The sequence below is a fragment of the Rhinolophus ferrumequinum genome, chromosome 14, assembly GCF_004115265.2.
Source record: "Rhinolophus ferrumequinum isolate MPI-CBG mRhiFer1 chromosome 14, mRhiFer1_v1.p, whole genome shotgun sequence".
In the NCBI taxonomy this organism is placed as follows: domain Eukaryota; kingdom Metazoa; phylum Chordata; class Mammalia; order Chiroptera; family Rhinolophidae; genus Rhinolophus; species Rhinolophus ferrumequinum.
The window spans coordinates 4,100,892-4,125,239 of NC_046297.1; the positions used below are offsets into that span (position 1 = coordinate 4,100,892).

Below are 24,348 nucleotides of genomic sequence, written 5' to 3' on the forward strand. Positions count from 1 at the left end.
CCTGACCTACGTTGGCCATAGTTTCTCCTGGGAATTGTCTTCTGATTTACCTGTCGGGCAAACGAGGTAGCGTAGCCTCCATTGCCCAAAGCGTGACTTATAAAAAAATAAAGCTGGAGGGGAGAAAGTAGAATTCTTACCCCAAAACTAGGTTCACCCAGCTGCCAGAAGGCCCTGGCCCCACTGCTGTCAGCGCCTCCGGGGGCGGGGCCAGGGCCGACGTCACTTCCGGGAGCGGATCGCCCCGCCCCTCGCTCCACCGCGCGGGGACCCGGGCGCAGCAGCCCAGGCAGAGCCGGGCAGAGGCGGGGAGCAGCTGCTTTGGGGGCGGAGGGTCACGTGAGGCCGCTCGGTGCCGTGGGTGGAGACGGAAAGCGGCGGTGCCGGAGGGTCGGGTTTAACCGTCGCGGGAAGCGCGACCGATCGCGATTGCGGAGGGGGCTGAGGTAGGGACAGGGCAACGGGCGCTGACCCGGGCGCCCGCGCGGTGACACCTGCGCCCGGAGTCGGGCGGCGGCGGGCGGGCTGCACCGGGGGGCACCGGGGCGCCACACAGCCCCGGGCCGGGCCAGCGCTGGCCGCGCCCGGACGGCCGGCTGGGACACTCGTGGGGCTCCGGGGATCCTGGAAGCGGGGTGTCCCACGCGCCGAGCCCAAGACCCGTGGCCTGCTCGGGCACCGATCGGACACTCCCGGGTCGAGCTGCGCCTGGGCGTCTGCGCTTTGCTCCCGCCACCCACTCCTCCCGCCCGCTGGCTGAGTGGCTCGGGCTCGGGCCACCTCACCTGCGCGAGGGCTTCCAGGGTGGGAGTGAGGTGTTGGTCCTCCGAGCATCTCCACGCGGGAGCAAAAGTGCAGGCGCTCCTCACGAGCCCACCGTGTTCTGAACGTGGGGGTAGCGCTGCCCTCCTTGCAGCCAGCGGCCGTGCTATCGGTGTGCGTCCTCCCCCCTCCACCCCCCAGCCCTGCGGCCTCAGGTAGTCGCGTGGCAAAGGGCAGGGCCAGGGCCAGGCCTTGACAAGGCTGAGATTTCAAACTTTTATTTACTTCTTTTTTGGGGAGGCCTTCAGGCGGAACCGAGGAACGGTGAATCAGCAGCTCAAGTTGCTTGAAGCTTTGAGGATGGGGAAGGTTGCCCGGAGTCACATGCTGAGTTAAAAATCTTATTTCAGCATCTTTGCAAGTGCGAGCAGCTCATCTATCTTTCTAGAATTGTGTACATGTGTTTGCTTAGGAAGACTTGCTATGTGCGATTGCACTGGGCTGTAGTTATTAGTTTATTTAACAACTTAGCGGTGAGCCTTTCTTCTTTGTGTTGTTATTAAATTCTGAAATAAACTAGTCTTTTTGACAATAGAGGTTATTGAGTATGAGTTACAAAGATTTGCTAAGTACCTTCAGCTTACAGCACAGCAGAATTACTGAGTTTCTGGAAACTATGAAGAACATTGAAACTTAATCGTTTAATCTTGTTGGATATATGTTTAGTGGTCATTGGGTTATATTTGATTAATTTAATATGGCCATTTTTTTTTTCAATTTTGATCCTGGGTTTAATGAATTGTTACTTTAAGAACAGTTGATATTTACCTTATGTGATGGCATCTAAGCTCATGGTTCCCTGTTACTACTCTGGATAATTCTTTAGTTGCACTAATTAAATCAAAAGATATTGTGAATAATTTTTCTCTTCCCTTCGTTCCTTTCCTCCCTGTACTGTATGTAGTACTGTCAGGACCATACGCAGAAAATAAAGCTTCAGGAAGGTCTTTACCACTCTTCCTCTTTCCAACTCTTATGTAGATGAAATCAGGTTAAAATGAACATTACAGAAATCTGTTACAAAGAAATAAAGTGATGAAGGGAATGGATAACATATAAGTGTCAAGATAAAGGGTGTGGAGTAGTTCTGCTCGCTTTACCTTGCAAATGGGAGTCCTTAGAGATGATAGTTTGCAATTAAGTGAAGAGATTCAGGGTGTTTTTCATTCTAAATAAAATAACAGTGTCACGACATTAAAAGAGATGGACATGAACATTTTATTTTCTTTTGAATAATGCTCCAGATTAAAGACTAATCTTTCACTATATTCTCCTCATTTTTAGATAGTGAATTCCTGAGAAGACAATAATGGATTGCACATTAGTTATTCTCTAAGTGTTTGGATTCAGCAGTGTGCAGCTTTCTTGCAAAGGCCAAAAAAAGATGGCAACTCCTTATGTCCCAGTTCCTATGCCCATAGGGAACTCTGCTTCCAGCTTTCCAACCAACAGAAACCAAAGAAGTTCTTCTTTTGGGAGTGTCTCAACAAGCTCAAACTCTTCCAAAGGCCCGTTGGAAGACTCAAATATGGGTAACTTGAAACAGACCAGTGTACCTGATCCAATGGATAGCACTTCATGTGACTGTAGTAGTCCCGTCGTTAGGACTAAATTTACAGGTACAGATTCTTCCATTGAGTATTCGACTACACCAAGGGAAAGTGAAGAACAAAATCCTGAAGCAGTGAATTTGGAAGATAGACCTTCTACACCTACTATTCTGGGTTATGAGGTGATGGAAGAACGAGCTAAATTTACTGTGAGTATTGACTTCTGTTGTACACCAGGAGAAAGTGAAAGATTGACTCACCTGTGTTCTAAACCTGTGTTAAAGTAATTAATGATGGCATATACTTGTAATTTCTTGAAAATAGAAGTCACATGATTTTTACACCTCTAAATTCTGTCATTGTAGTAAACTTTTTGTTTTTCTTAAATGAATTTTCACAAACCAGACACACCTATGAAACTAGCACAAACAACATTTCTAGCATACTTCACCACCTCCCGTGCTCTTCTTCGGTCACACCCACTCTCCTGATAACCTACATTCGTTTTGCCTATTTTCATACTTCACATAAAGGAATTACAGAGTATGTACTCTGTTGGGAGTGGTCTCTTTTCTTCAGCATTATGTTTAGAAGATTCATCCTTGACCTTGCATGTAATTGTAGGTAGCTCATTTTTATTGCTGATAGTATGCCTTTATGTACATATACTACCATTTATTTATCCATTCTACTGTTGAAGAACATTTGGATTATTTCCAGTTTGGAGCTCTCACAAATACTACTGTTATGAACCTTTTAGTACTTGTCACTCAGTAAACACATGTACGCATTTCTGTGTGATATCAGCCTAGGGGTAAAATTGCTACCTCATATGCCCAGCTTTAAAAGACACTGACAAACAATGTCAGAGTGGTTGTACTAATTTATACCCCTTTACGCAGTGTGTGAGAGTTCCAGTTGCTCCACACCTTCCCAACATATGGTATTTTTCCGTCTTTTTCACTTTGGCTATTCTAGTGGATAGAGTGATATCGCATTGTGGTTTTAATTTGCATGTCTTAATGACTAATTAAATTGAAGAACTTTTTTTGCCATTTGGATATTCTCTTTTGTGAAGGATCTGTTCAAGACCTTTGTTCATTTTTCTTCGGGGAAGCCTTTTCCAGTTTGATTTGTAGTTTTGTATACATTGGATGTAAGTCTTCTTTCAGAACATATATTATCAGTATCAGCTCACTCTCTGGTTTGCCTTTTTACTCCCTTAATGATGCATTTGATAAACAAAAGTTCTTAATATAGTCCAACTTACTAACTTTTTATTTGATCAGAACTTTTTAAAATCTGCCTATTCCCACTAAAAACATGTTGTCCTATGTTCTAAAAGCAATTGTTGGACCTTTCATATTTAGATCTGTAAACTGTCTAGAATTAATTTTTGTCCATGGTGTGAGGTAAGGGTCAAGACACATTTTTTTTTCACCGTATGGGATCAAGTGATTGGGTTTTTAATTGGAAAGACCTCTCTTTCTCCTCTGCATTTGCACGATTGCCTATGTCATAAATCAGATGACCGTAAATGTATGAGTCTGTTTCTGTGTGCCATTTTTCCCTCCTTTTCCACCAATTCCACACCATCTTAATTATTCAAGCTTCACGGTAGGCCTTGATTATCTCGTGGCCTAAGTACTCTAGCTTTGTTGTTCTTCAGGATGGTCCGGGCTGTTCTTGGTCTTTTACAGTAGGATTTTATCAAACCTATGGACTAATCTAGGGAGAACTGACATCTTTACAATACTGAGTTTTTGACTGTATGAACCTGGTCCATTTACTTAAGTCTTTTACTTCTTTTAATAATGTTTTGTAGTTTTCAGGGCAGAGGTCTTACATCTTTTGATTAGATTTATTTCTGGGTACGGATGTTCTTTGATGTTCTTATCTTTTTCTATTTGTTCTTTGCTAGTTTATGTATATTGGGCTTGTATATTTATGTATCCAGGGACTTTGCTAAATTCACTTATCAGTTGGAATAGTTTGTTCTTTCTCTTGGGTTCTCTTAAAGTTTTATGTGTACATCAACATTTAATACTATAAATTTACAACAGTATAGAAGGACCTCCAAGAAAAAAATTATTGAGATAATTTATTAAGAGACCATCTTTAGAGTTACATTATCATGACTAATGATGTATTGGGAGATCTCCACGAACCTGACCTTTTTTAGAGTGATTTTGGAAATTATAATAAACTAGTGGCTCATTTCCTTACAGTGACCTACTTATAAAGGAATGAGCATTCATCGAGGTGACGTTTGAAAATGCAAGTTCATAGGCAAATTTAAGGCAGTGGTATATAAATATGAAGTCTTTCGCGATATTATAGAAGAAGTAAGCAACAGATCTGAGATTAATCATATTCATTTATCCACTAATTTAACATATTTTCAGTATCTATTAGGTGCCAGGCACCATTACCTTTGTATCTCCTTTGTGACTACCGTGTTTCCTCAAAAATAAGACCTAGCTGGACTAATATGTCTTTTAGAGCAAACATTAATATAAGACCCAGTATTATATTATATTATATTATATTATGTTACATTATATTATATTATATTATATTATATTATATTATATTATATTATATAAAACCTGGTCTTATAGTAAAATACGACCAGGTCTTATTTTTGCTCTAAAAGATGCATTAGAGCTGATTGTCCAGCTAGGTCTTATTTTCAGGGAAACAGGGTATCAGGACTTTCTGGAGACTGAAGGGTATCCAAATAATCTTCTTTCTCACTTTTATATGTTACAAAGGTAAATTACTTGTGTTTCAGTGTCGTACTTCAGAGCTGTAGGATTCATCGTTAACTCTTGTTGATTCTCCCCCTAAAAAGCTGAAAGAGATGTCTGTCAGAAAAATCAAGTGGTAAGGATGCTGTGCGGTACCTAGGTAATGACTTGTCTCTAGAGCATCCAATAGGACCATAATGTGAGCCGCAAATGTGAGTCATAGTTGTAATTTGAAATTTCCTAGTAGCCATGCTAAAAAACAGTAAAAAGAAACAGATGAAATTATAATAGCATTTTATTTAGCATCACATATTTAAAATATGACCATTTCAGCATGACAAGAATAAAAAAATCGTTCTAATGAAATATTTTTGCATCTTCTTTCATACTAAGTCTTTGAAATCTGGTGCATATGTTACAGTCACAACATACGTCAACTTGGACTAGTCACAGAGCATATGTTCAGTCGCCACATGTGGCTGGAGTGCCGCTCTGCAGCTACAATGGAAAGTGACAGCACAGCAGACAGCAAGGAAAACAGCTACTCTTTTTAAGGGAGTTTCACTCATTCAACAGATGGTTATTATTCAGTTCTTCATATGTGCCGTGTATTGAGCTTAGCCCAAAAACCTATACCAGAAAGTACCAGATTTTCTCTGAGATTCTGTTATAATAGTACTTCTCATAACAAATTCTCAAATTGTACTTAAGAAAAGTAGAATCTAGTTTTTTCCTAGTCTATGCATTTTAAAATATTGACTTGCTGCAACCAAGTTTTTCTATTCAATAGCCTAGATGATTGTGTATAATGATAGAAATCTAATGTGGGTAATTTTTAGCTTGTATTTTAAGCCTTGAAGATTAAAACATCAAATTTATTGGAAAGCTTTGTCTTGTACTTATTGAGTTTAAAAATTAAATTGATTGTGTAGGACAAAAGTGGTTATTTTTCATAGCTTTTTCAAGGATGATTCTTTTATCAATTTTAAAATATGTTGGCATAAAATATATTTTGGTAGCTAATGAGTTCATTTATTATTAGTGTGCACCATAAAAAGCATTTTGTCTCAAATTTGTCATAATCTTGTGTCTTAAGAAAGAAATCTTGCTTTCGGTGCCTGCATTGATGATTTGTACATTTGATGGTCTAGATGATTTCTGGTATTTTTTACATAATAATTGTTATGCTCTAGATTATCAACTAAATGTTTTTAAAATATTTGACTTGAATTTTTAAATATATTTGCATATATATACTTTTTTTTTTCTTTTAACCCTCTTTCTGCCCCCCACTCCCAACATAGGTTTATAAAATACTAGTAAAGAAAACCCCTGAAGAAAGCTGGGTAGTTTTCAGAAGATACACTGACTTCTCTAGGCTTAATAATAAAGTAAGTACTTTAATAAATCTACAACTGACTTTTCAATTTTGAATTATTATCTGTTCCTGACAGTTCTGCTGTTATACTTGTGTTTTTCCTTCCTTGTTAATTATTGGAGTGAAGTTATTGCTACTGCCTAAGAAAATTCACTTTTATTTCACTTTACTAGCCTGAAGTCCCATCTCTCCATTTAACTTTCTTATTTTGGAAACAAAAAATTATTTGAAGTATCAAAATGTGAAACCCTTAAAATTATTAATGCAAATACGATTAAAACACAGCTGTGTATTATCTAGTGATTTGGGTGGGCTCAGCTGGGTTGGCTGCTTAGGATCAAACACTGTCCAATGAAGCCTTTGCCTAGACTGGGCTTATCTGAAGACTCTGGGCAGGAATCAGCTTTCCGGCTCCTTCAGGCTGATGGCACATTTCACTAGCCTGTGGCTGTAAGACTGAGGTCCCTGTTTCCTTGCTGGTTGTCAGCCAGAGGCCCTTCCCAGTGCAAGGAGACCCCTCTCCAGTCCTTAACATCTTCTAAAGTTCCTGTGGTGATTCCAATGTGCAGCCAAGGTTTAGAATCACTGTCTAGTAGGAGGGTCCAAAGTTAAAATAAGCACTGTTACACATCCACTAGAATGGCTAACATTAAAAACATGGACAATGCCAAGTGTTGACAAGGCTATTTAGCAACTGTAACTCCTGTGTATACACACTCAGCTGGGAGAAATCAAGCAATGAAACAATCAAGGTGTAAAAAGCGTAGCTAAATTTATTTACATTGTGATGAATGTCATTTAAAAATGTCATTTGAAATTTCCTAGTAACCATGTTAAAAAACAGTAAAAAGAAACAGATGAAATTATAATTTATAGCATTTTATTTAACATCACATATTTAAAATATGACCATTTCAGCATGACAAGAGTAAAAAAATCATTTTAATGAAATAGTTTTGCATCTTCTTTCATATTAAGTCTTTGAAATCTGGTGCATATGTTACAGTCACAACATACGTCATCTTGGACTAGTCACAGGGCACGTGGTCAGTCGCCACATGTGGCTGGAGTGCCGCTCTGCAGCTACAACGGAAAGTGACTGCACAGCAAATTGGCTGTGGCAAATTGTCTTTTCTAAAGATGTCCACAGCAATATTTTCAGTCCCCTGTGCTCTTCTAAAATGGACCATCAAGAGGTAGAATCGATTTTCCCTCCCCCTTTAACTTGGGTGAGCTTGTGACAACCACTAAAGGATGAAGGAAAGGCTGTTTCCTGACTGGGCTACGTCATACAAAGTACACAGCTTCATCCTGACTTTCCTGACATGCTCGCCTTTGAAGCCCAGCCCCTATGCTGTGAGCAAGTCCACGGCGCTCCATGTTAGGCTTGTGGCTGAGACCCCAGCTGAGGTCCCCGACAACAACCAGCACCATCATCCACTGTATGTATGAGGATGCAGGAGTGAACTTCAGACGATTCCAGCTCCCACCTTCAGGTCTTCCAGCTGAGGTCCCAACTCCCTGTGGAGCAGGACAAGCCATCCTCACCTCATGGTGCCTTGTGTGAATTACTAACCCACAGAGTCCATTGCCCAATAAATGGTTTTTTTGTACCACTGAACTTTGTGGTAACTTGTTACATACTTCTAGTCACTTGAACAGAATGTATAAAGGGAAATCTAACCCAGCTTGGCAGATTGGAAGAGCCTTCCCTAAGAAAGTAAAACTGAAGCCAAACATGCAAAATGGATCATAAGCCAAAATGTAAAAGCCAAAACTGTAAACGTCCAGGAAAAAAACATAAAAGAGTATCTTTGCAACCTTGGCCTGAGCAAAGATTTCTTAGATAGGATCTAAAAAAGCAGAACCCATAAAAGACAAAAATGGATGAAGTAGATAACATTAAAATTTGAAACATATGCTCTGTTAAAACTGTTAAAATGAAAAGTCAGGCCACAGTCTGGGAGAAAATATTTGTCATACATATATCTGACAAAGGACTTATATCCAGAATATATAAAGAATTCTTGCAACTTAATAAAAAAAGACAACCTGATTGTTTTTTAAAGTGGAGGGGTCAGAAGATTTGAATAGATAATTCACCAAAGAAGATACGCAGATCCAAATAAGCACATGAGAAGATATTTAATATCATTTGTCAGTGGAGAAATGCAATTTAAAGCCACGATGAAACACTACTGCACACCCACTAGAATGGCTAACATTAAAAAGACGGACAATGCCAAGTGTTGGCAAGGCTATGGAGCAACTGAAACTCCTATGTATACACAGCTGGGAGAAATCGAGAAGTAAGACAATCATGGCGTAAAAAGTTTAGCTAAATTTACTTCTTTTATTTTAAGTTTATGTCTTGAATCAGAAGCTTATTTCTTGAATAATTTCATGTCGTCAGTCAGATCGATTTTGTCGAATTGGTATAATTGAGTTGAACATTACATATTCTTTTTTCTTCTTTTTCAGTTAAGAGAGATGTTTCCAGGCTTTCGATTAGCACTTCCACCAAAACGCTGGTTTAAAGATAATTACAATGCTGACTTTTTAGAAGATAGACAATTAGGATTGCAAGCGTTTCTTCAAAATTTAGTAGCTCACAAGGACATTGCTCACTGGTATGTAATGAATTGAAATAAGAGGTTATAAATGTATTTCAACAAATCGTTTAAACCAAAGAATAAATCTAGGACCATGGTTACTCAAGGTGAACAAACACAGGATAGGAGTATAATTACTTGTCCTCTCTAACAAAGCACAGCATGGAATTTTCTTGCTTTTTTTCAGTAAGCAATTTATTTGGCGTTTGGTTTGCATTAACATTTTTTGAAAAGTCAGCAAAGTTAAAAATTCAATGTATCATACTCAAACCACCCAAACCATTGTAAGCTTGATTTTAGTATTTAAAATTGTAGCAGTCATTTAAACAAAGTAGCCCTTATATTAGATTTTTGGGTAATATGACATTGAATAATTTTGAGAGTAATATTCTTTATAGTTTTTTCAAAGTAATGGAAGAATATGAAAATTGTGAAGTTGGGTTAATTTATGTAGAGAGTAAAGTAAACAAAGCTCCTTTATCTAGAGGGTAAAAGGAGAGAAGAGATCTCTATAGATTTGTTGATTCTGAATGTATTAGATTGGTGCAAACGTAATTGCAGCTTTTGCAATTATTTTTAAACTGTTAAACCGTAATTAATTGTGCACCAACCTAATATTTACAGGAAAATTGTTTATTAATACCAACTGGGTATCTAATTTTAGAATTTACATTATCAGATACATTAGAACTATTTTGAAAAAGTAGAAAGCAAGGCAGCAGGAACATATTGTACAGGTACCTATGTCTGTAACTGTCTTTTAGCAGCTTTTTTCACATGAGGATGGAGACCACCCTGTCTCAGTGTTTCTACCCGTTCTGTCACCTGTGTTATGCGTAACGCACATACTGTGCATGGACATCTCACTGCTTATGTGTGCTCCCACAGCCTGATGGCGCCGGGGACCTCTGCCCACCGCCCTCATTCCCCGGTGAGAGGAACTGCAGAGCCGCCAGACCCATTCTCTCAGGCCCACTTTCATCCCTGCTGTTGCGTCTTTGACAGCTCCTTGGAATCTCTCCAGTGCCCTCAAACCTGAAACAGACCTGAAAGCTTGCTCTCTAGACTCTCGCCCCCTCCCCCGCCCCAGTATTCAGCAATATCATCTGCCCAGCACCTGAGAGTCGTCCTTGATGCGCCCTTCCTACCCTTATCCCTCCCTTTGCGTTTTAAATTCCACTCACATCCGTCCACTTCTCTCGGCCTGCCCCCCTGCGCTAGTATAAGCCGTTACCTCCCACCTAATCCCTGCAGAGCTTTCCTAGTGGGCGCTGGTCCCGCTCTTCCTGCTGAGCCCCGCTGGCGCCTCGGTGACCTTTCGTGTTGCAGCTCAGGGCACTGCGGTCCGCCTGCTGCCCGTCTTGTGCCTTCATGTTCTGGTTTTCCTCCCAGCCCCATTCTCTGTGCATCGACCCCATTGGTCTCTCACTCTCCCGGAGTCCCCTTGGTCCTTTGTCCCTTAGGGCCTGCAGATGCGCGGCTCCTGGAAGAGCAGTGTCTCCCTCCACTCCCCACCCAGCCCTGGCCCGGGCAGCTCCTCCATTCTGTCAGATTTCAAACACACCTTCGCTTCCCTGGGTGACTGTTTTTCCTGACCACCTGCAGGTACTTGTGCCAACGCCAGCATCGTGGCTCTGTTCCCTCTTGGTAGAGGAGGCACAGATGTCGCTAAGCTGGATTTGACATAAAACATTGGTTTTTGAAGTACTGCTCTGGATCAAAAGGAATAAAACTGAACATAGCGACATAGATGGGCTAAAAGTAACTAGGTGAGAAATAAGGTCTAAACGAGGCTTAAAGTTTCAGAGAAAGAGCACATTTAGCTATTAAATGACTGATCTTTTAAAAATAATTGTGAAATGTAAACATACCTCTGAAAGAAAAACAGTAGGTAGAAGGTGAAGGTTCAGGTGATGAAGTAGTTTTGTAACAAGTTTGGAAATACAGTAAAACTTTTAAAGAAAATATTTTGAAGAGAATCGAAGGAAGTGTTTCAGTTATAGGGCAAATTTACTCTGATAATAAAAACAGTGCTAAGGATGCCATGTGTGGCCTCCTTCTTCTCTTCAGGCCAGTTAAGTCAAACCCGATCCTCATCTTATGAGTTTCCCCAAACACACCAAAATGGTTCTCTAGATGATACGTAAAGGGAATAAAAAGATACAGAGCCCTTCCTTACCTTTAATTCCAGATTGTTGGATGTTCTCCTAGTCAGATACTTTTCTCTCCTATCCTGATGTTTTTCTTGCCTTCATTATCATGGTCAAATGGAAGCAAAGTATTAAAGACTAAATGCAGAAGAGAACTGAGCGGGCTATACTGAACCTATCAACTAACAATTTAAAAAAAAAGAAAAAAAGAGTAAGACTTCTAAAAAAAAAAATGACTTCCATTTAATCCATAGACCATTTAATAATAATGTAGACTCTTTGGAATTTATATTTGATTTCTATTCAGTTGATGCATTTATAAATCATACATTGATAATATATAGGAAATCACTGAGCTAAAACCATGGCACACATAGGCAGTCAAGTATTTATCAAATCTAAAGTTCTCTAGTCAATGATTCTCAAGCAGGGGTGAGGGCTTCCTTTTTATGGAGGGAAAAAAGTATCAAAATTTCTGAGACAGAAATTGTTTTCTCAAACACTGCTATCCCAGAGATTCTTGCGTTCCCCATTCGTGGGATGGAAATAGAGCTTGAGAGTATTGACTGCCTTCCTCTTCCAAGTCAGTCCTGTTGAAACAGAAATAAAGTGAACCACTGAAAAAATGCTTTGTAAATCAAAGTTGTAAAGCCAGTTTTAAATTGCATTCTTGCGCTACAGATTAAAGAAAGTAGGGCCTCAACTATATTGACAAAAACTGTATTGAAAAAAAACCTCAGAACCATATTGAAAAAAAACTTAAGGAATCCATTGGATTTCATTTGAGTAGAACTCTAGTGAGCCAGAGATCATAAGGATTTTTAGGGAAGGAGAATGAAATAGAAAAGCCACTCCAAAAAAAGATCCCTAGCTGGATATGTTTCAACATCACTGTTGATCTTGGGCTAACTTTCTGCTGTAAACCAAAGGTATAAAAAGTGACACATAAATTCCCTCACTCACTTTCTCTCTCCCAGCGGCAGCGTTCCACTAGAGTAATTTGTGAACATAAAGACATTACTAAAGAATGAGGGGATCTGGGTATATACCTATAAGAGAATAATGTCTCGCGTTGGGTTGTCGGACATAAAGTCCTAAAAAATACTCTTCCCTACGCTTCTTAGGACTTTCCTTTTCTGACCAAAGAGCCATTATCTCAGGCTTTCATCCAAACTTTTAACTTCTCTATCTTAAGACTAACTTATTTCCTGTGAGTCATTTTTGCCAAATAGTTGGTTCTCCGATACAAATAATGAGTGGTTGGAAAGTATATCTAAGTGAAAAGAATGTGTGGTGCTCCTGTACTTCTCGTGTTCTTAGACCAGCTGCAGTATTCTGGAGACTCTGATTAAAGACAGAAACACACAGGTGAATGTGGTCAGAGAGAAGTGGCCAGTATAGGGAGAGAATCCAAAGGAACCAAAATGTAAGAGAATCGGAAGGTAGCAAAAGGCACATAATTGCACCCAGGAGAGATTTAAGAGCTAGCTCTGCCACTTCCACTGTGTCACCTTGGGCCAGTCATCTCACCTCTCTCAGCTGTGGTATCATTTGTGAAGTGGTGAAATAATGCCTATCCTCAGCTCACATGATTGTGGTGAAAATTAAAATAGCATGTGTGAAAGTCCTGGGTACTTTGAAAATGTTAGAAATGGTAGCAATGTGAGGTGGTGGATGTGTTAATTCGCGTGATTGCGGTTCCTGTTTCACAGTGTATGCATGCATCAAATCAAATTGTACATTGTGAGTGTACACAATTTTTGATTGTCCATGATACCCCAATAAAGCTGGGGGGAAATGTGGGTCCCATGAATGCAGAGACCATGGAGGCTTTGACATGAAAAGAAAAAGAAGGAAAGAAACTGTTGATGTATTAGTATTGCTTCTTGGAGGCATAAGGGTAGAGAAAATACAACGTTCCCGACATAGATTTAGGATTATCGTGTGAAAGAGCACTTTGATTTTCCCAGAATAATCCCAGAAAACAGAACAAAGACTCATGAACAAAAGCTGCAGGGAGAAAAGTCCCAGCTGAATGAAGGAAATAACTTCCTAATTTTCAGTTGTTCAAACATAGGATGGTTTATTTTAAAAGGTGGAATATCCCCTGGTTTGGAGATGGTTAGGTATTCTGTGGCTGCACATGTAAAAGGGATCAAAGCATACCTGCTGTGGGTGGTTCCCTGACCACGTTTCAGACCCTTCCATCTCTATTATTCCGTGACTATGAATACTCGAGTTTGGGGTTTCCATCCATGTATCCCTTACTACCTATCTTGTCAAGATTATATAGTCCAGAAATTTGCTCCTCTTTGGGGTCTCCTGGATTTCTTTCTTAACACTGCTTCTCTTTATTAATTCATATTGTTTCTCTTTTGGAAAGATTTCACTAAAAATCCCATTTTGCTCTTCATGGCCATCCCTTGTCATCGTCAGCCTGTCTGGCCCATTCTGACCCTCAAACCCCATCTCCTTTGCAGCGTGGGTTGACATGTCCTTTCTGTGGTGCATTAAGAAATCATATTTGTTTTCTTTTACACCTAAAAAAATTTAACTTTCCATGTGTATGTTTTAACATGCACATGGAGTTGTCTCTCTGTCCAAAACTGTTTTTAGAGAATGGAGTATTTTTTAACAAGGGAGGTCCGTTTTCTACCTTCTTAAACTATTTCTGATCATTGCAACGTATAAGCATAACAATACCATATTATTTCATTATTTTGAAATTAACAGTAATACAGAAATGGGATACTCCAAATGTTTTCGCCCGAACTCTCTAGAGAAAATACTTAAGAAACATGATTGCAATAAAAATCTTTAACTGGTTTCTGAGTAAATACTCTTCAGTGACTTTAAATGCACCTCCTAAAAAAGAAATAAGTATAAGTTAGAAATAGTATTTCTTCGTAACAAAATAATGGCTTTTTTAGGCTATTTCAAACGAATGTTTCTTTGAAAGTGATAAAATATCTTTTCACCATTTAGGTCTGTACCATTATCCTGAATTATGTTTTATGTCCTGTACTTTTTATGTAACATGAATTCACCATCTCTGTTTCTGTTCATAAGGTCTTAGAAAATAGTTTAAAATCTTTTTATCTTCTATACATTTTATGCTTATATTTGGTTACTTGTATAAAGCCACATAAACCAACTTGTTTATTTTGGTATATCAGCAATCAACTTGCTTAAAACACTGTGCAGTTTCAAAGTAACTTTTGCTTTTTGCTAACTTTTGTAAGCTTATTTGTACACTAGCTAATTTTTTCTTTTCCTTTGAAAAGCCTGGCAGTGAGAGAATTTCTTTGTCTGGACGACCCACCAGGTCCATTTGATAGCCTAGAAGAAAGCAGGGTGAGTGCTGTATTGTATATCACATGAAAAGAGGAACAAATAATTCAGTACAAGAACTACATTGTTCCTTGAATGGAATAGCAAACAGCAAAATATTATCGTGTCAGACCATTGCAAGTTTTGCACAGAAAGCTTTTAATATTTGAGTCAAAAGTTTCTTTCAAGGAAATACAGGAACCTAGTTCAGTGAAAAAATAAAAATTCATACATGCCATATAGTGAACATCCAGCATTAAATCCTGCATTTTGTTCTCTTTATTTTCACTGTTTCCCAAAAAAGAGAGAGAGAGAGAGAGAGAATTATTTGGAAATTTATTTTACTACATTTAAAAGTTCTATTTGTATGTTGCGTTTTCTTCCACCTAAGAATCAAAGTCAAGAACCTACAATTAAAATCAAATTTAAAACTTAACTTTCAGAGGTAGAAGTTATTATCTTGTTACCAATTCAGCTCAAGCTTGATGCTACTCAAATTACAGTAATTGACGTGTTAAAGTGGCCTATTTCTTGAAGCAATTGGCTAGATTCACAAAACAGATTTGGTAATAATAGATTAGCTAGGATTTTTTTGTAAGTTTTTTCCCCAAATGCTTAATGGTGTTTAAATGGAACAGATTTAATTGGTAGGTTTGTAATGTTTTCAATTAAACTGAGTCACTTCTTTGTATTAGAGTGAATGCCATAGCTTTTTAAAAACAGCTTTATTGATGTAAAATTTTCAGCTATAAAATTTGTTGTTTGCTGTTCCATTGTAAATGTACAATTTAATAATTTTTAGTAAATGTGCCACCATCACCATAACCCAGTTTTAGAAATTCCCATCACCTCAAAAAAAAATTCCTGCAAGCCACTTTGCAGTCATTCTACACTCCCAGCCCCAGACAACGACTGGCCTGTTTTCAGGCTCTACAAATTCGCCTTTTCTGAATTTTCCTATGAACGGAATCATCCAGTGTGTATACGTGTATCTGTATGTATAAAATCAGTATTCAATCAGGATACGTATGTGTAACATATACAGACTTTGCATGTATGAAAATCGCGATCTTTGCACGGAGTTTCTTTCACTGAGGATCATGTTTCTGAGGGTCACCCATTTCACAGCTCTGTCGATCGTCTGTACTTCTTACTGCTGAACGGTTTCCACTGTGTGTGTCTGCCACACTTTGTGTGCGCACTCCCTGGTTCAGAGACATTCACGTTGTTCCCGGTTTTGTGCTCTTAGAAATAACTCTGCGATAAGCAATCTCATAGAAGGCTTTGTGTGGACATACCTTTTCATCTCTTGGGTTGATGCCCAGGAGTGGAATATTTGGTTCAATGGCAAATTATCTTTAACTTTTTTAAGGAACTCACAGATACTTTCTAACATGACTATACCATTTTACATTCCTGCCAATAGTGTATGAAAGTTCCAATTTCTTCCCTGTCCTCACAAACATTTTTTCTTCCTTTTTTTCTAGGCTTTAAAAATTAGGGAGATTTTACATTTAAAATTTACCTCCCAGCTCCTCTTCAAAGATTGGTAGAGCTGGCATCCCTGAGTGTCCCTTCCCCGAGAGTGTCCCTTCCCCGAGAGTGTCCCTTCCCCGAGAGTGTCCCTTCCCCGAGAGTGTCCCTTCCCCGAGGCTGCAGTTGGCTCAAGATGAGCTCAGTCTGCCCTTTTCAACAGCAAGCGCTCTCCAGTCCCCACCCCTCCCTATCGGCCTGTGCTTGGCCTACGCCAGTTGTGTGCAGAGAGGAGTGAAAGCGAAGGCTGCCGAGTGAGGAGTGAGGGTAGGTCGTGCTAGGGAACCCTACAGCAGCAACCACAGCTCTGATGCAGTCATGTCCCACCTAGTGTCTCTCTGTCTTTGGGATGACAGCTGCTCTCGTGGCTGTGCACTGGTAATATTTCATTATAGTTTTAACTGGCATTTCCCTAGGGTTTTTTTGTGTTGACCACTTTTTCATGGGCGTTTTAGCCATTCGTTTTCTTTGATGAGTTGTCCACTTAAGCATGTTGCCCATTTTTGCTGTTCATCTTACTGAGTTGTAAGAGTCCTTTATTTTTGATATGCGATTTATAAATATTTTCTCCCAGTCTACGTGTGCCTTTCATCTTAATGGTCTTTTGAAGTGCTAATGTTTTTCATTTTAATGAAGTTCATTTTATCACTTTTTTATGGCTTTTGCTTCTGGGTTGTATCAAAAGACCTCTTTGCCTATTACTAGGTCACAAAGATTTTCACCTACATTCTTTGCTACAAGTCTTATAGTTTTAGCTCCTACATTCAGGTCTGTGATCCATCCTGAGCTAATTTTTGTTGTAAGATGTGAGGTAAAACTCTTAAGTTCCTATAGATATCTAATTGTGTCAGTACCCTTTATTGAATTTTGTTGCTCCTTTATCAAAAGTCAAATGAACATAAAAGGAAAGGTTTGTTTCTGGACTTTTTCTTCCATTTGTCTTCCATTTTCTTCCATTTTCTTCCATTGACCTCGTTCCCTGTCCTATGTCAATACCCACAGTGCTGTTTACTACAGCTCTCTGTGTTTAAGTGATGTGTCTTTCCCATCCTTTGCTTTCAGTCTGTTTGTGTCTTTCAGTCTCAGCTCTGTCTCTTGTACACAGCATATAGTTGGGTTTTGCTCTGTATTGTCTGAGATATCTGCCCTGTGCAGCTGCCATTTTGCAATTTGTTTTCTGCCCATCACATCTGTTTTGGTCTTCTTCCTTTCCTTCTTAATTGCTGTCATGTAAAATAAATATTTTTAGTATGCCATTTTGATTGTTCTGTAGAAATTTTTACTTAGTTCTATTTTGTTAGTGGTTGCTCTCGTTGTTAAACTGTGCATATTATGAATACAGTCTACTTCAGATAATACTTAATTCCAGTGAATTATATATTGGGCTTCAGTATTATCTCCTTTTCCTCTCCCCTCCTTTGTGTTCTTATTGTTATATATTTTACATCCATATATGTTGTAAACATAACAACAAAATATAGTAACTGTTTCTGTATACAATCTTTTGTCTTTCAAAGAACTTAGGAGAAGAAATGAGAAGAACATTTTATACATTCTTTTATATTTATCCATATAATGACTATTTCCAGCCCTCTCTTATTCCTTCCTTCGGATTGGAATTATCGTCTGGTATCACATCCTTTCTTGTAAGGCAGGTCTGCTAGCAACAGTTCTCAGTCTTTGTTTTTCTGAGAACATTCATCTGTGAAGCATAGTTTTGTTGACAGATTTTTTCTTTGAGCATTTTGTGTCATTTCACTCTCTTCTGGACTCCATTGTTTCTGATGAAAGTCACATTTGGTTATAGTGTTGTTCCCATGTACGTGATGAGTCATTTCACCCTTGCTACTTTCAAGATTGCTGTTTTCTTTGACTTTCAGCAGTTTAATTATGATATATTGAGGTATGGATCTCTTTGTATTTATCATAATTTGGCTCATTGAACTTCTTGGATTTGGCACATTAATGCTCTATGTCAGACCTGGGAAGTTGTTGGCCATTATTTGTTCAAGTACTTTTTGGTCTTTTTTTCTCACTCTTCTCCTTCTGGGGTTCCCATACCTGTATGTTTGTACACTTTATATTGCACTACAGGTCTCTAAAGGTGCTTTTCATTTTTCTTCAATCATTTTTCTGTCTTCAGGTTGAACATTTTCAGTGTTCTGTCTTCAAGCTCACTGATTCATTTTTCTGTCACCTCAAGTCTGCTTTTGAGCCCCTCTTGTTAATTTTTCATTTAAATTATCGTACTTTATAAAGCCTGAATTTCTATTTTTTTGTTTTTGATTTTTTGTCATTCTGTTTCTTTATTGAGATTTTCCATGTGTTGAGTCTATACCGTGTTAATTACGATGGCTTTATAATCTTTGTCTCTGGCAGGATAAGGGTTTCCGTCCTTGTTCTTCAAACTGGACATTTGCTCTTCCACAGGAATTTTAGAATGAGCTTGTGAGTTTTATGGAAAATTCTATTGGAATTTTGTTTGGAATTATAATACATCTATTGATTGATTTTGAATAGCACTGTCTTTACAGTATTGAATCTTCTTAACAATCGATCTTTGCTTACTTAGGTCTATTTTTAAAGTCCTTCAATATAGGTTTAAATTTTCTTCCTTAAACTTCTAAGGAAAGCAGTAGGATTTATCTGTATGTTTTTATATCATAATTGGTATTTTATTATATTCTAACTTATTACTGTTGTATTACTTATTTTTCTATATTTATTTTAAATGTTACATCCTACATGAAATCTCTCATTAATTTGTAGATGCTTTTGGATTTACTATTTCTATTTACTATTATTGAGCCAATTCAAATGGAATCAGTAGCCATGGTTTTTTTTAAAAGTATCATCATTTAGGACTGGGCACAAATAGACTGAGGAGAATAGCAATAAAACAGTGGTTGTTAGTCATTTTTTTTCCATTCTCACTTCAGACACACTGGTGGTGGGTGGAGATTAAGAGAGCCAAGATATCAGGGACCTAAAAAGGTGGAGAATGAACTGTTTGGGTTGCAGCCATATTACCTTGATTACCCCTGTTCCTTGAGTCTTCAGTAATGCTCTTGAGAAAGACATTTTTATTAATTACTGCATGCGTAATTAAATTTATTCTTTTTCCGCACGTGGCTTTGTTTGTTCTTAAGGCATTCTGTGAGACTTTAGAAGAGACAAACTACCGTTTTCAGAAAGAATTACTTGAGAAACAAAAAGAGGTGGAGTCACTGAAGAAGCTGCTCAGTGAGAAGCAACTTCACATAGACACGCTGGAGAGCAGGATCAGGTGTGTGTGGTGCTTCCTTTTTAGGCTCACTCAGCGCGTAGTACTCTGGGCTAAATGCCCTTTGTGTCTTAATATGATTTAGGGAATTTCTAATTCTAAAAGTCACAGACTGTCGGCGCATTTCCTTATAGATTGAGCAAATGGTCTTTTGATTATTTATTTAGGAGACTGAGCATTTGAAGGGTAGGAAACACGGGGAAAATAAGCCTCTAGCTGTTCAACAAGATAAACATTATTCTTTTTAACCTATCTAAATGGTATCTTTGTTTCTAGGCATTTATGCCAAATTGTCACATATGAAAGTTCTAGTTTGACTTCTCATCAGTATATACTGAATTGATGCTAAAATCATTTTAAATTAATCGTAAGTGCTAATGTTTCTGTGGACTCCCAGAGTCACAATTTATCAGCCATATGACTGACTACGTTAAGATGTAACAGCGGAAGCCCCCTGAGGTTACATGCAGGCACAGTAATAAATATCTACACATATTAGTCAAGAAGATATTTAACAAGAAAATAACTCGTTGCTGGGATTCACTTTTAGAGCATTGTGTTTAGAACCTGAAGAATCACTGCACTTGTCAGGGACACAAGATGAACAGATCCTAAAGGCGGAGTCCTCTGCACTTGAACTTGACCAGGAAGTCTTGGATGAAGAATATAGGTATATAATGTTTAGTTTATTACAACCTGTTCATCTGAATAATTGGAGGGAAATTGTTATACTGTATTTCCCCGAAAATAAGACCTAGCCAGACAATCAGCTCTAATGCATCTTTTGGAGCAAAAATTAATGTAAGACCCGGTCTTATTTTACTAAATGACCCAGTCTTATATAATATAAGACTGGGTCTTATATTAATTTTTGCTCCAAAAGACACATCAGAGCTGATTGTCCAGCTAGGTCTTATTTTCAGGGAAACAGGGTAATATTCTATAGAGTATTTTTATGAACTCACTTTTTATTTTATCACAAATCTGCTGTATCATATTCTAGGCTGTCTGTCCTGAAAACGAATCTCTGGCATCTAGGCTGTACATTTTCTTATTCCTTATTTTGAAACTATGTCTGAATTAACTGGGCTGTGACTCAGTTAATTAATTTTGTAAATCTTGACAAATTACTTTGATCTCCCACAGTGTCACTCTTTCCATTCAAAATATGGATACTATAATAGCAACCACCCTGCCTACAAATAGGAATGACGAAAAATGGCATTTTTGAAAGCACGTAGAATTTTTTATTGCATATAAATCCAAGTTTTAATTATTAATACTTCAGTGATAATAGTTAAGCTATAATTATGAGAACAAATTTTATGCTGGTAAAGGTAATTAACAACTAGATTTTTGTTGATAAATGGTAGTTGGGAGAGCTGAAAGAGTTACAAACATATGTCCAAAAGTGCCATCTGGCATGACAAGTAAAAATACTAAATTTCTAAGTGAATATTTCAATAGTTTTCCCATTAAATATTTAAATATTCTTTACATGAGGTAAAAGATTTTTTAAAGGTGACAGCACTCATCCATTCTTGACATTGACATGTTTCTCTTTTTTTGCAGAGCTCATGACAAGTCATGTTTAAGTTTCGGTGAACCTGAAAATTCGGTAGCAGAGATAGAAGTAGCAGAAGTGGCATACAGAGCTGACGAAGACTAATGCATCGTAAGCAGTTCCCTCCATTTCTATGTTTCAGCTCATTGAGAGTGCAAATATGTAAAAAGGAAAAAAAAACACTGAAGCATTTACAAAAAACAGCAAGAATGCACATGTATAAAGTTTACATAAAGAAAAGGTTTTTAAGTTATTGGAATAGGAAATATATTCACTGCTGCTTTAAATTGTCTTTTATTCAAGCTTTGTATTTACTACTGTGCATAAATTATTTTGGTGTTTTGCCAATATATTGCTCCAAACTAACGTGTGTTTAAAGTACCAGTTATATTAGTCAAGTGGAAATTCACTGCATGTTACTATCTGGCGGACATGTACTTCTTCGTATCTCTTGACACGATATATTTTTAGTAATGGTTTGAATCAGTGGTAAAGATGAACTGAGTTTTAAATATTAACATGTCTACCATCTCTAAATAAAAATTGCTTATTTGGAATGTTCCTGCTATTTGAAAGAAGAAAACTTTCTAGTACCAAAGGAAAACGATTTGAAAGAACTGTAATAACATAGGTCAATGATAAAATAGCCTTGATTTTAAATGCTAATTCATTGATATCAAAATACTATAAATGTCCCTGTTTATTTTCATTTGTTTTCCACATAATCTTCATCTTAAATCGCTACCTGTAGAATCAGTGAGTTTGCCTCTTTCAGAATGCTACCTCTTTTTGCTAATCAAGGCATACTCTTTTGAAAATAGATTATAGATTCTAAGCAAATAGGGAGTTATACAAAAAAATAAATATAAGAAGCCATATATACTGCAAAGTTCCTAACTATGTTGACTCCTGGCATTGCATTTTTATGTCTGTATATGTAAATATGTTACTATACTGTATTCTGGCTGATTTTCTTTTTAATATATTTAGCCACGTGATGCACTTTATGGTAATTAAACTTTTTTGTGCCAAGTTTAATTGGTGAATTTCTTCAATTAGTAGAGTTGGGGAAAAGAATTGTGTAATGCCATCACTATTTCACTTTTTACGAAAGTCTCCTGGGGTCTGTGAGTCAGCTTTATATGGAAGGGTTTCCTTCAGCATTGTGCAAAGTTGTCGAAAGTGCCTTGTTTCATTTTTATAGTAGGAAGTTTTGCATATTGCTGTTAATAAACATTGTAATCATGTTAGCATTTTGATATCACGGTTGGTATATTGAACTCCGTGTACTTTCCAAAAACTGAGTGAACCTTGCTGGGGAAACAGAATAACGAGTATGTCAGTATCTTGATAAACATATTAAGACGTGGTTATTTAAAATTCTACTGATATAGATGAACAGATCCAGTGCATATTGTTAACCTGTGACCTAAAAGGGAGACTGCTTTTTACCAAAGTACCAGAAATTTTAAAAGTCTTCATCAAAATGCACAAGCATGCTCTTAGAATATTTGACACAGAGTGTATTAGAAATGTGTTCACTCTGCTGGGAAACAGAAAGAATATAACGAACTGCTGTTTATTTCAAAATATTATTCTAGGCTTTACAAAGGTTTGAAAAGAACAATCATTTAAATTAATATCATTTTTAGTGGAATGAAACAAGAGAATCCGTGCTAAATTCCAGGTATTACAGTGCTACGTGTCTGTTTTAAAGTGAACCATACACTTTCAAAATCTGCCCTTTCAGAAGATTGTATTTAAAGTTTTGGACGGGCGAAGAAAAACTCTTGTAAATTAGGCAAACCACTATTATTTATATTAGAATTTACTTTTTTACTTTTATAATGCGTTTTATTCCCAGTATTGTATTCATGTAATAAATTATTTTTTCAGTACAACAGTCGCTGTGTTCTTCAGATGTTGAATACCGTTGTCCCCCTCCAGTTCCTACGTCCTCCCTCTCCCTTGCGGTGGTTGTAAATGTAGTTACAGCAGTTATAACCGCTGCATTTCACAGATGTGGAATGAGTTGTTACGTAAACACTTTATATTACTGATCATTCTAAGTCTTTGGCAATAGGTGCGATGCACTTCGTATGTAACCAATATTAATAAAAAAAAAAAATGAACGTAACTGAAACAGGAAACTCTTTTGTGGGAAATCTTTTAACCTTTTAAAAATGAAGTTTATGTGTGGGTAGTCCAACCATAAAACTTAGCCTTTTAAAATGTGTTTTATGTGTTTACTGTACTGACATTAGCCATTTAAAGCACACTTAGTTAGGAAACTGTGTTCCCGAGATAAATCATCTACGCTGTCTGCTTCAGCTGTCCGACAGTCCAAGGGAACAGTGGCCTTAGGTCTAAGAATAATTTGTCTGGTTTTGAAATGGATTTTGTAATTTATAGAGACAGACGAGTTTTGGGATTATGTTACAACAGGTTTGTATTCCCAATTAGGAAATAGGAGAATCTAAACTTTATCTTCTGGGAGGTTTTCAAAGAGCTATACATTCGATCCACATTTTGACTCTTCCTAGAATTACCTTTCCTGCATCGCACTTTCCTTCTATGCTGTTGGCTTCGATTAGCAAAAACAATCACCAAACCTTGTATTTTCGATATATGTGTTCTTAAGGCTGGTGGCCACTACATCACACGGCGTACGTACCCTTTCTGAGGACTTACAGAAGAAAATTCTCTTAGGTCTCGGTTCCGGAAAAACCTGTGCTTTTCCTAAACCGTTATTGATTTTTTTTTTTTTTTAAATCTTAAAGACTCTGTTACTGTCTTTCTCTTTGTTTTGTTTTTTGGGCAATTCTAAGCCAAATTGTGGTTGACCTGTATAGCTTACTATATGGAACCTTATGAGTTAACTGTTTTGTGTAGTACACATGACTTCATTTTTCTATCTTATTTTTTCTTACGTCCGATTTTCTTCCCTATTTAAGTTCTTGTATTAGCTAAAGTTCCAGATTTGAGTATTCTCGACTACATGAGGTGGGAACTTGTCATATATGGCCTGTGATAACACTGCAGCATAAGTGCCAGTGATTACCAAAGCTAACTTAGTCTTCCCTTGAAAAGGTGTCTTTACAATCAGTGCCTGTGGAATAAAAACTTAGAAATGCTAGCTTGTGGAGAGTTGTGGGTAGGCCCTTGGCTGGAGCACAGTACTAATAAGCTCAGATTCTGATTTTTCACCATAGCCTCAAATTAGAGCAGACCCCGCTTGCCACTTTCCGTGTATCATTGACAGAAAAGTAGAGCAGTGTCATGATCTCCACCCAAAACGAACAACAATAAAAAACAATCCAGCCAATGTCTACTCAGTAGATGAAAGGTAGTGTTTTGTTATAATAGATACAGATGA

The 24,348-nt window shown here is 37.8% G+C and overlaps 1 protein-coding gene across 2 annotated transcripts; it reads left to right on the forward strand.

The window, feature by feature from the left end:
• Window positions 1–266: 266 nt before the first annotated feature.
• On the forward strand, window positions 267–23,780 carry SNX16 (sorting nexin 16). Of its 2 annotated transcripts, XM_033126538.1 has the most exons (8): window positions 267–446; window positions 2,107–2,581; window positions 6,427–6,513; window positions 8,982–9,130; window positions 14,547–14,616; window positions 19,275–19,411; window positions 19,959–20,078; window positions 20,981–23,777. In XM_033126538.1, exons 2-8 carry the CDS (start codon window positions 2,207–2,209, stop codon window positions 21,075–21,077), a joined length of 1,035 nt encoding a protein of 344 aa, XP_032982429.1. In that variant the 5' UTR covers window positions 267–446; window positions 2,107–2,206; the 3' UTR covers window positions 21,078–23,777. The 2 variants fall into 2 exon arrangements, with proteins under 2 accessions (XP_032982429.1, XP_032982430.1); XM_033126539.1 differs by lacking the exon at window positions 6,427–6,513 and having other exon boundaries at window positions 20,981–23,780.
• Window positions 23,781–24,348: the final 568 nt, after the last annotated feature.